A 16562-nucleotide genomic window follows, 5' to 3' on the forward strand; every position below is an offset into this window, starting at 1 on the left:
AGTAATTTCAAAATTGAAAAAAATTTCTCACCATTCAAAATGCGCATAAACAAGGCATAAATAAGGTAACTAATAAATTTATAGTATGATTATTAAACGTTTCAAATTTTAAATTAACAGCTAAAAAAATATTGATAGCGTTAATAATTATAAATTTTGATGTTGATTGTAAAAGCAATATAAAATATACATATATATTAAAATCTTATATCACATGATACGATTAATTATCAAAAATTTCTGCAATTTAGGGAAGAAATATACCATATCTAATTTTCTTAGTATATATATGATATAATTTTTTTTTAATGAAACAACCAAAATGATAAAAAAGTTTTATTATATATTTCAAATAGTGGTAACAAAATTCTCTATTTTTTAAATATCACAATATTAAAAGGTACATTTTGAATTATATATTTTTGTCATAATATTTTATAATTAATATTGATATCAAAATTGCTTTTTTACTTTAAAACAAAATCCATACCAATCAGAAATAAATAAGATACCAATTAGAAAAAAAATAAATTACGAGATAACGCATCAACGGCGTCTTACAGTCAAATGCATTAAATTATAATTTGAAATAAAAATAAAAAGATTGAGATGGCAATGCATGCAAAAGCTAGTCCTATAAGTTTATAACATGTTACATTCCATGTGCAGTTTCTAATTAGATTCTTGCATACATACTATCAATAATAAAATGTTATGTATATTTTATTAAATTCAAAAAAAGCTAGTAAGCAAATATTTAATGAAAGCAAAAATAGAATGTATTGCGGAGATTTGAAATAACAATTATTATATAATTTATAACAATCAATGATATTTGTTTTTGATGTCCAAGAATCTAATTAGAATTGCTTCAGAATCTAATACAACTTAAAACAGGCGTATTTTATTAATATTCTGTAATCTGTTTGTAAATATCCTGTAATAGGTTATGCATTATATTTGAAAATAACTAATAATCAAAGACCTGGACATAATGTACTATCACTAAAGTCACTTATGATCTCAGCTTTCTCCAATAAACCATATGCATACTCTCCATCCTTAGATGGATGCTCAAGGCCTTTTAAAGCATTTGATTTTATGAAATCAACAATAGTTTCCTTTTGAACAAACGACATTTGTAACCTTCTACCCCAAGAAATAAGAGCTAAGGGCATCTCTGGTGATAACATTCTTGATGGAGTTATAACGTGGCGATAAAGGCACTTTCGTACAAGTCTTTGTAGTTTATTTACCTATAATAGTAGTAAGTAATGTTATTTTTAAAGTCTGAAATTTAAATAAGATTTGAATCATCACCTGTTGTTCATCAGCACACGGATGATATAGCATGACAATTCCGCCATGCTCTACTGTATGCAACCATCTCTGCCGAGGAATGTATTCATATTCTCCATACTTTGGCCATACAATTCTATGATTGCCACTGTAAAAAATAGAGTTGAAAACATTGTGTAGATTGATAAAAAAATCATAGACTAACAACACATATGATGTTTTTAGACTCACAATGTGGGAATATCTTCATCATAGGTTATTGATACATTCATGCATTCAGGATAAGGTTTATATGCCTTCGGTACATTATACAATTCAAGTAATGGTGGTTTTTCAAAATTGGGTGAATAACGTTCTGTTGTCAGGCATATGAAATCACTTGGATCATCATCCCAATCCATTATTAAATTTGTCTGAAACAATGATTCCTCATAGAATGATTTATTTTCTTAATGTTTTCTAAAGAACAGGTATGTATGTATATACTGAGTATGAGTGTGAGTGTGATTGATTTACCTGACCATCATCACAAAATGAACTTGATATTTCTACAACATCATCCACTTGAGGTGTGACTTCTATGGTTATATTTTTCTCGGCACTTCTAAAATTATCATTTAAAAAATCTGGTTTCGCCGGAAACCATTTGCCTGTCCATGTTTCATTTTCTTTAGAGTAAGCTAATATTTAAAACATATAAAGAAATTAGTATCATTACATATTTTATATAATTATTTTACCATCAAAACCAGAACATACTTGAGGGTAATTGTTTTCTGTGGGTGAAACAATCCAATGCTATGATATGTAATGATATAAATAATACTTTAAAGATCATTTTGTGAAATATACTATTTAAAGAACATATGAGAATAGAAAAAAAAAATAATGCTAAGTTTAATAATATAAAACGTTGCTGCTGTTTACGAAACCATTCACTAATTGATAATTGAGCTGTCAAAGTGACGTTTAAACTGTCAAAGTTTTAGAATCATGGCGCTAAATTTGTTTTGTATTTTTTAATTCGAATTCACTTCCTTTAAATTTTATGTCTAATTTTAAATTAGTTAAGTTACATAAAAGTAACACAATTATTACTTGATACCTTCTATAATTATTTATTAGTTTTGAATTCACATTAAGCATGGTTGAATTTTAGTTCAGATGCTGTATTATAAGTTCAGTTTTATTTATCACTTTTATTAAACAACAATTAATTTTATTAAATAACCATTATAATAATAATAATAATAATAATAGTCCCAAATGATATGTATTTTGCAAACAATATATATATATATTTTTGCAAATAATACATGCTCTATTCAAAATCTAAATCAATAATAAAATACATCATAAATTTTATGCTGCTTTCACTGGCTTTACAAAAATTCTCCTTCGTTTTTGTTTGCGTCTCATTAACTCTAATTGATGCAATTCAGAATAAACTTCAGCATATATAACATTTTGTTCCTCTTCTGGTATAGTAGCTCTGTAAATAATAATAAAAAAGTGAAATTGTATGCACACACACACATAATATAATGTATATTAAAAAAAATTGTTATTAAAATAATTAATTATAAGAAATATAATAGATAATTAATTTTATAATAAATTATATTATATAATAAGGAATATAATATATGTTATTAAAAGAATTGTTATTACAATATTTAATAATAAAGGATATAATAGATAATTAATTTTATAATTATTTACCTGTATTGCTTCATTAAATCATATTTTTCCCAAGGTGTGCTTCTTTCCTTGGCTTTGATAAAGAATTTTTTAGGCAATTCTAAAGGTTGAATGCCTTTTAGATCTTGACGTTCCCAACGTTCTAACCAAGGTCTTGGTTTCAATTTTACCTGAAAATGCCAAAAATTCTGATAAATAAATAAACAAACTATATATATATATATATATATATATATATATATATATATGTAAACTGAGATTATGTTTCAGTATGTTTTTATGTTAACCTTTATTTCATTCACAGGTATTGGTGCTCCTTCTGGCAAAATTTCAGCTTCCATGTCCAGAGGAAATGTACTAAATTCCGGTAAAGCATCACGTAAGTAAAATAATTTGGAATCAAGTCGTTTTTCCAATCTCAATACTTCAATTTTTTTGAATAGTAGGATCATACATTTCATATAACACCTACAAAGAGCACACTTCATTATTTTAAATATCTAGATATAAACATAGTAAATATGATTTGCATATTTAAAAAAAGTTACCTCACAACCTTGATGATCCACAACATTTCTTAAAATGAATTTCGATCGCAAGCCGCAACCAGATCTATCTATACAAATGCCTACAAAACGACTTGTTTTGCCTTCAGAATGAACATCAGATGTTGTAACTGCCATTATTGTACCTAAAATAATAATTACGAGAGTCAATCTGCAGAATTAACATAATTGTAAAATAGCGAAAGTAATTACTAATACTGTACAGATAAAATTATAAAGGGAATGTGAATGTTTGTATTGATAAGATAAAGTATGGATTTTACTTGCGCAAAAGTAGGATACCATTGAGGTAACAATATTTTGCCCTTCTAATTACTAAAGATTTTTTATTATTTCATTTATCAGTTTATAGATTTTTAGTATTAGTAGTAGTAATTTTTTCAACAGTTTAATTGAACTTTTTTTCAAAATTCTTAAATTTATTATATAATTATATTATTAATAGTAGTACAACATTAGTAAGAAATTCTTTTTTATAATAGTTATATTAGTTATTGTTGTATTAATTATAAGATATACTCCATTTAATGTTAAGCAATTCGTCACACTAATAGATTTAATAACACAATTAAACAATAGATAGATAGATATATTATAACATGAAATGCAGTTTAAAAGTTGGGCAGTATTATAAATTTGAGCCACATTGCCCATATGATTTGAGACTTAAAATGTACATCTGTTATGAAATTGCATGTGCATACACATAAAGATACAGACCGACATAAAACTCTGGTATGTCAATATGGGCCCTGCGGCTTAACATATCTTTTCTTTCTAATTTCTCTCTAACTGCATTACGCCATTCAATTTTCGGATCCGGAAGAAATTCTGGATATATGAATCTGTAATCAACTGGTGTACTTGCTTTTTTATCATTATTGGATTGTAATACATTTGGGAGCTCCTCATTCGAACTTTTCAATTCAGGCTTTGTTGAAAATGTATTCACTTGGGCAACTATAAGTTTTAAATTGATAAATTAATTATTGTGTGTAATAATAAAGACGGTACAATTATGTAAAGTTCAATACGCACCTAAATTAGTTAGAACTTTGACATTTTGTTTGAATTCGTTAATTAGAATGCGACTAGGCAGGTACATGGTTTAGGCAAATATACTATTATTTGTGAATATATATGGCATATATAAATCATATACGTTTTATTTTTTATATAGTGTCATAAATATATGGTATATGGCTATTTCTATGCACTAAGCACTATCAACCTAACCTCAATTAAATTATATTCCATAGCCATAGATAAATAAACATAGTTATATAGCGTAGTAGGTGCCGCAACTACCTTCACGCATACTTTTTAAAAACCAAATTTAAATTAATCAGAATCAGAAAAATATATATTTAATTATAAAATTAGTCTTAAGTAGTTATAAAATAATTAATTATTGAAATACACTTGTAAAAGTTGTAATGATCAATTAAAATAATCATAAAATGTAAAAAATAGTAATTATTATATGTTATTCATTTAATTAACTTCCCGAAGGAGAAGTTTATGTTTTCATCAAAAAATCCGAATTGCTAATTTTATGTTTTCTCAACATTTCAAGCCATTCTGAATCGAATGAGACCAAATTTGGAAAAAGTATGTGTGTGTGTGTGTGAACAGATTTTTTGCCGTAAATCGACGTTTTCTTAAAAACGGCTGGACCGATTTCAAATATTTAAATTTTATTCGATGTATCTCGATGAGGACTAGCGTTTCTAATTTTTTGTACGACGATCGGCCGAGCCGTTTTTTTGTAAATCGCAGAGATGTGAAAAATTTTCCGTCCACGTTTTAGGCCGCAATTCTGAATCGATTTTGAAAATTCAAAAACTGTTCGAAACATATTGGTTGGGAATCGACCTGATTAGTTTTTGGTAAAGATCATATAATATGTCTTATAGATCATACTAAAATATTACGGTCCTATGACAAGTAGTTTAATTTTAAAAATTCGTCAAAGTTTGCAAAAATTAGCGTCGTTTTTTTGACGTTTGTCAAAATTAGAACTTTCATCGACGTTTGCTCAAAAACGCGTGAACCGATTGCATAAATTTAAAAGCCAATCCATGTATTTTAATGTGTATTATCTTTCCTCAGTTTTGTGCAGCGATCGGCCGAGCCGTTTCTTTGTAATTTGAAAAGAAGTGTTAAACTTTTCGTCCACATTTAAGCTCATACTACCGAATCGATTTTAAAAAATCAAAAACTGTTTGAAAGATATTATTTGGGAATGATACTGATTAGTTTTAGGTGAAAATCTACCGAGCCGTTTTCTTGTAATTAACTGTTGAAAAAAAAATTAAGCCGATTTTTATGGATTTTTTTGGCGATATATATCATGGTCTTATAGAACTTACTGAAATATTACGGCCTTACGACAAGTAGTTTAATTTTAAAAATTCATCAAAAAAATGAGTAGTTCTTTGACGTTTGTTAAAATTAAAATTAGATGATCTACTTGGTATAGCGATACAGTGCTTAGTCTTAATGAACATACTAAAATATTAACGTCCTACCGAAACTGGTTCAAATATAAAAATTGTTGATTTTTAAAAATTTGCTTTTAGAAAATTATCCGAGTTAACGTGTTCGTTCGTTTTTAATTATGGGTAATAAATCCACCCGGAATACTTTCACGCATAAATTAATTTATTTTTTATTGATTAAGTAGATTATTTACTCATATCGGGAAGTTCATGTAACTTGCCTCAAGGCTAAATACCAAACCAACTAGTTATTTTTCAACTTTGCAAAGGAGTGGTTTGTTTTCACTAAATAATTCAAACAAAATTGCTTATTTTGTGTTTTCTCACAGAATGTCATTTGATTTTGATTATTTAAAATAAACAAAATTTAAAGAAAAATGTAATATTAAACATTTTTTGAATTAATTTATATTTTTCTTTTGGCCTAGGTTTGATTTTTTTATATTTCAAAATATTTAACCAACTCTACTCTCAATAAGTACACATTAAGACTCTTTTGCGCTAACTTTGTTAGTTTACAAATGTTTGGTGGCTAGTTTGTATCATCATTAGTAATTTTATTGTGAACCAATAAGTTAAAACTTTTTTTTTTTTTTGCATACTTTTATTGTCAATCAAAATTAAATACATTTTTTAAGACAATGTGATGTTGGTCTAAGTTAAAACTTGAAAAAAAATTGTATGTTTGTATTTATATAATATTTAATGGCTTGTAAAACACAGGTTAGTGAAAGAAAATAAAATTTATTTATTTCAATAACCAACGACTAATTCATTGCAGTGTAAATTTTTACAGAGTTTATTAAAAGAATGGAATTTTATTTATAAAACCCTTATTGTTAAATTTGAAGATTCAAATGAACGTTGTTTCGATTTCAAAACAGAAGAGGCGTTCGAGTTTCTGAAACGCCATCTTCGACCGAGCGAACGTGCACGCTCTGCAGTCGCACGTCTACAAGTCTTTTGCACATCTATGCTTTGCGACTATAGGAGTTGGGAGAGGGAGTTGTCTTGTCATTGCAAGAGTTCATTTTCATCGTGGCGATTGCTGGAAGAACACAACGAGACGTCGTCGAACACGGACGAGCGGGCCTGACCCTTCGCTGCCTGTGGAGAACATGCGACCTGCGAGCGTCATATGGTACGTTGCACTTGTGCTAATTATATTTCTCTTTGCGGATTCACTCGGATTTCATTTCGTGTTTTCGAGTTTTAAGATGTTTTAGATTTAATTGAAACCTTTCCTTATTTCTGTTTTTTTTTTTTGGAAAACGTGTGCTCGATTTATGTAGTTTTTGCTCAAGTCGTACTACTGTCTAAGACGTACGCCGGATATATTTTAACTAATTATTTTATTTTGCATCATTTGGTGCCCACTGTTAAATAAAACTACATATTATTTTGTTGACTGAGCAAGAGTTCACAATTGAGTGGCTGCCTATCATTGTGCAGAAGAAATAATCGAAAGTAATAGTAAAAAGTTGTGAAAGTAAAAAATGACTGTTAATTCATTTTGAGAATTACTATGAGTACATTTATACGGATCGTTTAATTTGAAGTCTTATTTACATCATTATCATCTGCTAATTCACTTCAATTTATAGATCAGAAGTATTGTGTAAATTGGACCACAATCATCATGTCATCAAAAATTTTAAAGCAAAATTACTTTTCGATGAAAGCCATTTTGTGTTTTAAATGCATAATTTTATTTCTTTTACTTGAAAAAAAGTTACAATTTGAACAACAAATTGACAAAGAATAGTTACAATTTGAATGAATATAAAGATGCAAATAAAGACTATTCTATGCTTCGCTGGAGCGCTGCATTGCACACGAAGACAGCTTTGGTGACGCATCAACAATGACATTTAATAATGTATGTATAATCAACTAAATTCAATAATAATTTGTGTATTTTGCAGGTGCGGGTAGGTTTGCGTTTGCTGCTACCAGAGTACTTTAGTTTTTATGCGAACATTGTTACTGTGACGCTCTGAATGTGGTATTTATTGGAATTGCATTTGGCACGAATAGATTTATTAAGCGGTGATTTTGTTCAAGATATTAATTGATCGATACTTTAGTTGTCACTATAACTTTTAGAAATTTTCAAAATCATTAAGGCATTGAATTTCATGATTCGAATGATCACGATATGTCTTGCATGTGGGTTAATTTATTAGTTAGGTTGCATCAGTAGTTTTATTATTAATAATAACAAATACTAATACACTAATCTATTCAACTATTGAAAAATAATGTGGTCGTTTGAATCATTTGAGATTATGCAATGTGGATTTGACATATTACATTAAATTTTAATTTTAACTGTTTTCAATTCATGTTAATGCATTTCATATAAAACCAAGTGCAATTCTTAAACTGCTAGTAAATTTCTACATTATATTTCTGGTCATCAAGATGAAATCACATGGAGGCCACAAGATATATCGAGCAAGTTGTTGAGTATCGAATGGCCAAGTATCGAGTGAAAATTGAACACTGACTCACTTCACCGGGAATCGCTCTGAAAATAATTTAAAAAGTACGTTTTTATCCATAATCAGTGTAAATGTGAACAATAAATAACATGTTTATTTTTTTCAGATCCTTTAAACCACTGCTACTCTGCACACTGTCCCCTACACCAGGAATCGCTCTGAAAATAATTTAAAAAGTACATTTTTATCCATAATCAGTATAAATGTGAACAATAAATGACATGGTTTTTTCCCAGGTCCTTTTAACTACTGCTGCTCTGCACACTGACCCATTCACCAGGAATCGCTCTGAAAATAATTTAAAAAGTACGTTTTTATCCATAATCACTATAAATGTGAACAATAAATTACATGTTTATTTTTTTTTCAAGTCCTTTCAACTACTGCTGCTCTGTACACTGACCCCTTCACCAGGAATTGCTCTGAAAATAATTTAAAAAGTACGTTTTTATCCATAATCAGTATAAATGTGAACAATAAATAACATGTTTATTTTTTTTCCAGGTCCTTGCATCTAATGCTGCTCTGCACACTGACCCCTTCACCAGTAATCGCTCTGAAAATAATTTAAAAAGTACGTTTTTATCCATAATCAGTATAAATGTGAACAATAAATAACATGTTCATTATTTTTCCAGGTCCTTGCATCTAATGCTGCTCTGCACACTGACCCCTTCACCAGTAATCGCTCTGAAAATAATTTAAAAAGTACGTTTTTATCCATAATCAGTATAAATGTGAACAATAAATAATATGTTAATTTTTTTTTCAGGTCCTTTCAACTACTGCTGCTCTGTACACTGACCCCTTCACCAGGAATCGCTCTGAAAATAATTTAAAAAGTACGTTTTTATCCATAATCAGTATAAATGTGAACAATAAATAACATGTTTATTTTTTTCAGATCCTTTAAACCACTGCTACTCTGCACACTGTCCCCTACACCAGGAATCGCTCTGAAAATAATTTAAAAAGTACATTTTTATCCATAATCAGTATAAATGTGAACAATAAATACATGGTTTTTTTTTCCAGGTCCTTTTAACTACTGCTGCTCTGCACACTGACCCATTCACCAGGAATCGCTCTGAAAATAATTAAAAAAGTACGTTTTTATCCATAATCACTATAAATGTGAACAATAAATTACATGTTTATTTTTTTTTCAAGTCCTTTCAACTACTGCTGCTCTGTACACTGACCCCTTCACCAGGAATTGCTCTGAAAATAATTTAAAAAGTACGTTTTTATCCATAATCAGTATAAATGTGAACAATAAATAACATGGTAATTTTTTTTTCAGGTCCTTTCAACCACTGCTGCTCTGTACACTGACCCCTTCACCAGGAATCGCTCTGAAAATAATTTAAAAAGTACGTTTTTATCCATAATCAGTATAAATGTGAACAATAAATAACATGTTTATTTTTTTTCCAGGTCCTTGGATCTAATGCTGCTCTGCACTCACCCTACTTCACCAGGAATCTTTCCAGAAACATTTTACCAGGTATGTGTTTATCCATACCAGCATAAATGGAAACATTCCTAAAATGTTTCTTTCTTTTTTGCAGGTCTTCTCGATCCAACTATTACTGCCCTGAAGCTCTAACATGTGAATGACTCGCAAGTGTTTTTTTTTAATAACTGCCTGTAATTATGCATGATTAACTTAACTCTTATTAACTCAATAACATGACTAACCTCACTAACTTAAGCAGTTATTATAAATACCACTTGTTGAGTTTTACTATGAAGATTTTACTGAGGTTGCTTGGAAGACGGGGGTGAATGATTAATCAGGTAATTTATTATTATAGTATATTTTATGAAACTTGTTACTAATTCATTATTTTTTATAGGGTAAACGACAACTTCAACCCAAGTGGTAAACTCTCAAGTTGCTCACGAGTGAGAACAATCATTTCATCTACTAATTATGCTGTCCGTCCGTCCGTCTTGTCACCAAAGAAGATGCCTACTGTGATCTACTATTGTGATCTATTGAATAGTTAAGTGCTTAGATGTTAATGAAATAATGAATAAATATATTGCATTTGATTTAATTTGTTGTTTTAATTTAATTATGAGCCACTTTACGGCCAAATTACATTATGCTGTAACGTAAATTACAAAAATATTTAAACATGTCTAAATTTTAAAAATTTCTTGTGTTATTAATAGGGATACTTATTGAATGCACTTTTTAGTGTAGACAATTGTGTAGAACAGCTTCTTTACTGTTTGGGTGTTTGCAACCATCTTGCCGCATCTTGGTTAAGCTCTTTATACCTTTGCTTTGACTCGGTAGAACTCTGCGTCATTGCTTTGACTCGGTAGAAACGCGTTGATAATAGACTTTGTTTTTTTTGCAAACCCCTATGTTAGTCGAGTGCCTTAAACATTTAATACGCCAGACGACCGATGTTTCCTCTTGTTTAAATATTTTACTTTCTATTATTTCTTTAAATGGTGCACTCTTTTTCTTAGCTATAAATATCACTTAATTTAATGTCATACTGTGTTATTATTATTATATATACTTTAATATATATAATACAATTAGACAAATATTAATGTATTTTAGCCATTTTCATTACTGCAGTTGTAATAATAAATTAATATAATTGTATTATTAAATACTGTGTTACATTAAGAGTTTTGAATAAAACTAACTGAACTTTATTTGGAGTGTTTCATTTCCCACCATTTTCAGTGATATATATTAGAAACACCGTACAGGTACAGATATTTAAACTGATAAGCTAATGTTATCATAAACATTAATATACTCATTAATTCGTTCGTCGGAAAGGATTTAATATTTTGAATAAATTTCATATATTATAATTTTTGTAATCTAATTATATCATGATCAATAAAGTTAATGTAGTTATAACTTTGGTCATTTTAAATAGACTAATCTATGGTTTTTCACTCATTTTAAACATGTCAAAAATATTAACATTTTTCAATCACTTTAATCTATATTTAACCCATCTATAGTTGAAATTACTAAACCTTATGGTACAAGAAGATTGAAACGACAATGGCCTTTAGACTTAATCTTAGATTAGGTCTAATATAATATTATTATAGTAATTGTTAAACTAAGATCTCATTGGAGCTATTCTTAGGCATTGATCTTAAGCATTGTCATTTTAGCTCAAAGGAATCTATGTATTTCTGATTGCTAAATAAAACGAGTTAAAAAAAAACTTTATATTATTATTTAACCCCTTAACTTACAATTTAGATTCCAAAATGTCGGCCCAAAGTTGTTCAAACTGGCGCGGCGTTGTGACTATTTTCTCTCATAGGTATATCACAAAAATAAATATAATTTTGTGTTTTATAGTTTCGTATAAAAAATATTTTATAACTTGCATTCACCATGCCCGAAATGCGAAGGATTTGCTTCTTTCCCGAATATCGTACATGGGCTATGCCCGTAATATTCACTTTTGGCCTTGCAATCGCTCGCGGGCTCTGCTCGTCATTTTAAGTCTTAATTAGTTCATTTTAATTAATATACTTTGAATATTGGTCAGTTTTACTTAACTATAACTTATAAAAAAAATTACTTAACTATAACTTATAAAAAAAATTACTTAACTTTAACTTATAAAAAAAAAATAAGTTCTCAGTCTCGTGATATTTTCTTCTTTTGCGCAAGAATATCTTCTTCATTATTAATATATCCTCATTTTTACGCGCGTAATTATTACACTAAATACATTAATATTCCTACCATATTGACGCAACCATCTCCTACCTTACTTTACACTACCTTACCTTAACTTTACACTACCTTAACCTAATACTTACCTACGTTAAGAACTAATACTATTACTTTGCTTACCTTTACCACGTCTCGAACCTGCTACCCTCTTCTCTCCAGCGACTCCCACCTCCTAACGCGCAACGCCACGACGATCACATTATTAAACTGTTACAACGTAGCTGATATTGTATATTTTAAACGAAAAAAAACTAACATGTCATATGGCCAAAAAAAGTTCGATTCGTATGGCCTGTGTTGGCGTAGTTGGTAAAGTGATGACTCCGTACCTAAAAGGTACCGAGTTCGAATCATACCTCAGGACAAAAAAGAGTATTGTTCACGTTGTGGTATTTATTTAGTGTTGAACAACACAAAATTAATATTTAGATATAACAAACTAACAAGTCATGAGGCGGAAAGAAAGTAGAATCGATGTGGCCTGTGCTGGCGTAATTGGTAGAGCGATGGATTCGTACCCAAAGAGTGTCGAGTTCGAACCATACCTCGGGACAAAAAATGGAAAGCGTGGAATTTATTATTTATTGTAAGATAGCACAAAGATAAAAATTGGATTTAATAAACTAACAGGTCATGAGGCCGAAAAAAAGCAGAATCGATGTGGCCTGTGTTGGCGTATTGCTAGCGTGCTAGCTTCATGCCAACAGGGTACCGAGTTCGATTCATACCTCCGGACACAAAACGCAAAATAGCGTGACTGTTGACGCTGTGGAACGAGGTATGCACGGAATCACATCCGTTCGAATTTGAGACCCCAGGTATGCTCCCCTCGATCTCGATTGAGAGGAGAGATACGCGCGAGAATCCCGTATCATCCCCTAATGAACCCCGCAGCAGCCCCGAAAAGGGGCGAGGGGGGATTATAGGGGGGTGTGGGGTTCACGAACCCGCGACCCTGTGGTCCCGCCCTCGAAAAAGGGAGAGGGGGGACTATAGGGGGGTGAGGGTTCCGCGCGACGACCACCACTGGGTCGCGCCGGTTGAAAAGCTGGGTGCGTCACAGGTTGGGTCGGTGTGCGAGTCCCCGGAGCACCCTCGAGAGCGATGATGGGGATGTGGGGTGAGTAAAATGCGGTGACGAGGGAAAAAGGGGTGGAAAGATATGAGGAGGGAGAGATAGGGATGGTGGGAGAGAGATAGGGGGAGAGATGAGGGGAGGGAAAGAGATAGGGGGAGAGAGATAAGGGGAGGGAGACAGATAGGGGAGAGAGATGAGAGAGGGGGAGAGAGACGGAGGGAGGGATGGAGCGACGGGCGCGGACGTAAAACATTGGTGTCTTTGTAAAATGCGTTTAGTCTTCCATATCGCTTGTTTTCCTCATCCATCCGCCCGCAGCAGCCCTCCCTCCTACCTCTCCCCCTCTCTTATCCCTCCCCTTATCTCTCCCCCTCCCCTTATCTCTCTCCCTCCCCTTATCTCTCTCCCCTATCTCTCTTCCCCCCTTATCTCTCTCCCACCACCCTTATCTCTCCCTCCTCATATCTTTCCACCCCTTTTTCCCTCGTCACCGCATTTTCCTCACCCCACATCCCCATCATTGCTCTCGAGGGTGCTCCGGGGACTCGCACACCGACCCAACCTGTGACGCACCCAGCTTTTCAACCGGCGCGACCCAGTAGTGGTCGTCGCGCGGAACCCTCACCCCCCTATAGTCCCCCCTCTCCCTTTTTCGAGGGCGGGACCACAGGGTCGCGGGTTCGTGAACCCCACACCCCCCTATAATCCCCCCTCGCCCCTTTTCGGGGCTGCTGCGGGGTTCATTAGGGGATGATACGGGATTCTCGCGCGTATCTCTCCTCTCAATCGAGATCGAGGGGAGCATACCTGGGGTCTCAAATTCGAACGGATGTGATTCCGTGCATACCTCGTTCCACAGCGTCAACAGTCACGCTATTTTGCGTTTTGTGTCCGGAGGTATGAATCGAACTCGGTACCCTGTTGGCATGAAGCTAGCACGCTAGCAATACGCCAACACAGGCCACATCGATTCTGCTTTTTTTCGGCCTCATGACCTGTTAGTTTATTAAATCCAATTTTTATCTTTGTGCTATCTTACAATAAATAATAAATTCCACGCTTTCCATTTTTTGTCCCGAGGTATGGTTCGAACTCGACACTCTTTGGGTACGAATCCATCGCTCTACCAATTACGCCAGCACAGGCCACATCGATTCTGCTTTCTTTCCGCCTCATGACTTGTTAGTTTGTTATATCTAAATATTAATTTTGTGTTGTTCAACACTAAATAAATACCACAACGTGAACAATACTCTTTTTTGTCCTGAGGTATGATTCGAACTCGGTACCTTTAAGATACAAATCCATCAATCTATCCATTACGCCAACACAGGCCACATAAAACCAACTTTTTTTTGGCCATATGACCTGTTAGTTTATTTTCGTTTAAAATATACAATATCATCTACTTTGCAACGGTTTACTAATGTGATCGTCGTGGCGTCGCGCGTTAGGAGGTGGGAGTCACTGGAGAGGACGTGGTAGCAGGTTCGAGACGTGGTAGAGGTAAGCAAGGTAAGAGTATTAGTTCTTAACGTAGATAAGTATTAGGTTAGCGTAGGGTAGTGTAAAGTAAGGTAGGAGATGGTAGCGTCAATATGATAGGAATATTAATGTAATTAATGTAATAATTACGCGAATCAAAATAAAGATATATTAGTATTGATAAAGATATTCGAAAAGAAGAAAATAACACAATTTAAAACTTATTTTTTTTATAAGTTATAGTTAAGTAAAACTGACCAATATACAAGGTATATTAATTCAAATGATCTAATTAAGACTTTAAATAATAATACAGATTAAAGTGATTGAAAAATGTTAATATTTTTGACATGATTGAAATGAGTGAAAAACCATAGATTAGTCTATTTAAAATGGCCAGAGTTATAACTACATTAACTTTATTGATCATGATAGAATTAGATTACAAAAATTATATTATATAAAATTTATTCAAAATATTAAATCCTCTTCGAAAAACGAATTATTGAGCATATTAATGTTCATAATAACATTAGCTTATCAGTTTATAATACCTGTACCTGTATCTTATGTTTCTAATATATATCACTGAAAATGGTGTGAAATGAAACACTCCAAATAAAGTTTAGTTAGTTTTATTCAAACTTCCATTCAATATATCACAGTATTTAATAATACAATTATATTAATTTATTCTTACAATTACAATAACAAAAATAATTAAAATACATTAACATTTGTCTAACAGTATAATATATACATATATATATATATATATATATATATATATATATATATATATATATATTAGAGTTTAAATATATGATAATGACACAGCATGACATTAAATTAAGTGATATTTATAGCTAAGAGAAAAAGTTCACCATTTAAAGAAATAATAGAAATTTAGAAATAGAAAGTAAAATATTTAAACAAGAGAAAACATCGGTTGTCTGGCGTATTAAATGTTTAAGGCACTCGACTAACATAAGGGTTTGCGAAAAAGCAAAGTCTGTTATTAACGTGTTTCTACCGAGTCAAAGCAAATGTATAAAGAGCTTAACCAAGATGCGGCAAGATGGTTGCAAACACCCAAACAGTAAAGAAGCTGTTTTTGACAATTCTCTACACTAAAAAGTGCACTCAATAAGTATCCCTATTAATAACACAAGAAATTTTTAAAATTTAGACATGTTTGAATATCTTTGTAATTTACGTTACAGCATAATGTAATTTGGCCGTAGAGTGGCTCACAATTGAATTAAAACAACAAATTAAATCAAATACAATATATTTATTCATTATTTCATTAACATCTAAGCTCTTAACTATTCAATAGATCACAGTAGGCATCTTCTCTGGTGACAAGACGGACAGTATAATTAGTAGATCAAATGATTGTTCTCACTCATGAGCAACTTGAGAGTTCACCACTTGGCTTGAAGTTGTCGTTCACCCTATAAAAAAACAATGAATTAGTAACAAGTCTCATAAAATCATAAAATATACTATAATAATAAATTACTTGTTTAATCATTCAGCCCCATCTTCCAAGCAACTTCAGTAAAACCTTCATAGTAAAACTCAACAAGTGGTATTTATAATAACTGATTAAGTTAGTTAGGTTAGTCTGTTATTGAGTTAATAGGAGTTAAGTTAATCATGCATAATTATAGGCAGTTATTAAAA

The 16562-nt window shown here is 31.5% G+C and overlaps 2 protein-coding genes and 1 long non-coding RNA gene across 5 annotated transcripts; 1 reads left to right on the forward strand and 2 right to left on the reverse strand.

Annotated features, from left to right (window-relative positions):
• Window positions 1-927: 927 nt before the first annotated feature.
• On the reverse strand, window positions 928-2225 carry LOC113372722. The gene is made up of 5 exons (XM_026613069.1): window positions 2059-2225; window positions 1816-1979; window positions 1531-1712; window positions 1321-1447; window positions 928-1256 (listed from the first exon to the last, which is right to left on the reverse strand). Exons 1-5 carry the CDS (start codon window positions 2135-2137, stop codon window positions 978-980), a joined length of 831 nt encoding a protein of 276 aa, XP_026468854.1. The 5' UTR covers window positions 2138-2225; the 3' UTR covers window positions 928-977.
• A 398-nt stretch (window positions 2226-2623) lies between these two features.
• Window positions 2624-4792, reverse strand: LOC113372721 (39S ribosomal protein L19, mitochondrial-like). Its single transcript, XM_026613068.1, is given in 7 exon segments — window positions 2624-2791; window positions 3022-3170; window positions 3288-3437; window positions 3439-3468; window positions 3549-3691; window positions 4287-4526; window positions 4605-4792. Coding segments are annotated over 7 exon segments (909 nt in total). The 5' UTR covers window positions 4672-4792; the 3' UTR covers window positions 2624-2661.
• Window positions 4793-7053: 2261 nt separating this feature from the next.
• On the forward strand, window positions 7054-10547 carry LOC113372726. 3 transcript variants are annotated; one of them, XR_003366788.1, is made up of 7 exons: window positions 7054-7208; window positions 7993-7998; window positions 8492-8615; window positions 8678-8747; window positions 10009-10078; window positions 10143-10371; window positions 10431-10547. It is a non-coding gene; the product is annotated as an uncharacterized LOC113372726 (long non-coding RNA). The 3 variants fall into 3 exon arrangements; XR_003366790.1 differs by lacking the exons at window positions 10009-10078; window positions 10143-10371; window positions 10431-10547 and adding exons at window positions 9476-9545; window positions 9607-9651; XR_003366789.1 differs by lacking the exons at window positions 10009-10078; window positions 10143-10371; window positions 10431-10547 and adding an exon at window positions 8808-8852.
• The last annotated feature ends 6015 nt before the right edge of the window (window positions 10548-16562 follow it).

Source organism: Ctenocephalides felis, unplaced genomic scaffold, assembly GCF_003426905.1.
Source record: "Ctenocephalides felis isolate EL2017-DRISC unplaced genomic scaffold, ASM342690v1 CF-g0.4_SCAFFOLD_01604, whole genome shotgun sequence".
Taxonomy (NCBI): Eukaryota; Metazoa; Arthropoda; class Insecta; order Siphonaptera; family Pulicidae; genus Ctenocephalides; species Ctenocephalides felis.

Excerpts from the sequence above, each read along its gene's own strand:
- LOC113372722 (XM_026613069.1), bottom strand. The coding sequence starts at position 2,137 with ATGATCTTTAAAGTATTATTTATATCATTACATATCATAGCATTGGAT. Across the intron at positions 1,713-1,815 it reads CATTTTGTGATGATGGTCAG|ACAAATTTAATAATGGATTG; the intron begins GTAAATCAATCA and ends TCATTGTTTCAG. Across the intron at positions 1,257-1,320 it reads CGTGTGCTGATGAACAACAG|GTAAATAAACTACAAAGACT; the intron begins GTGATGATTCAA and ends CTACTATTATAG.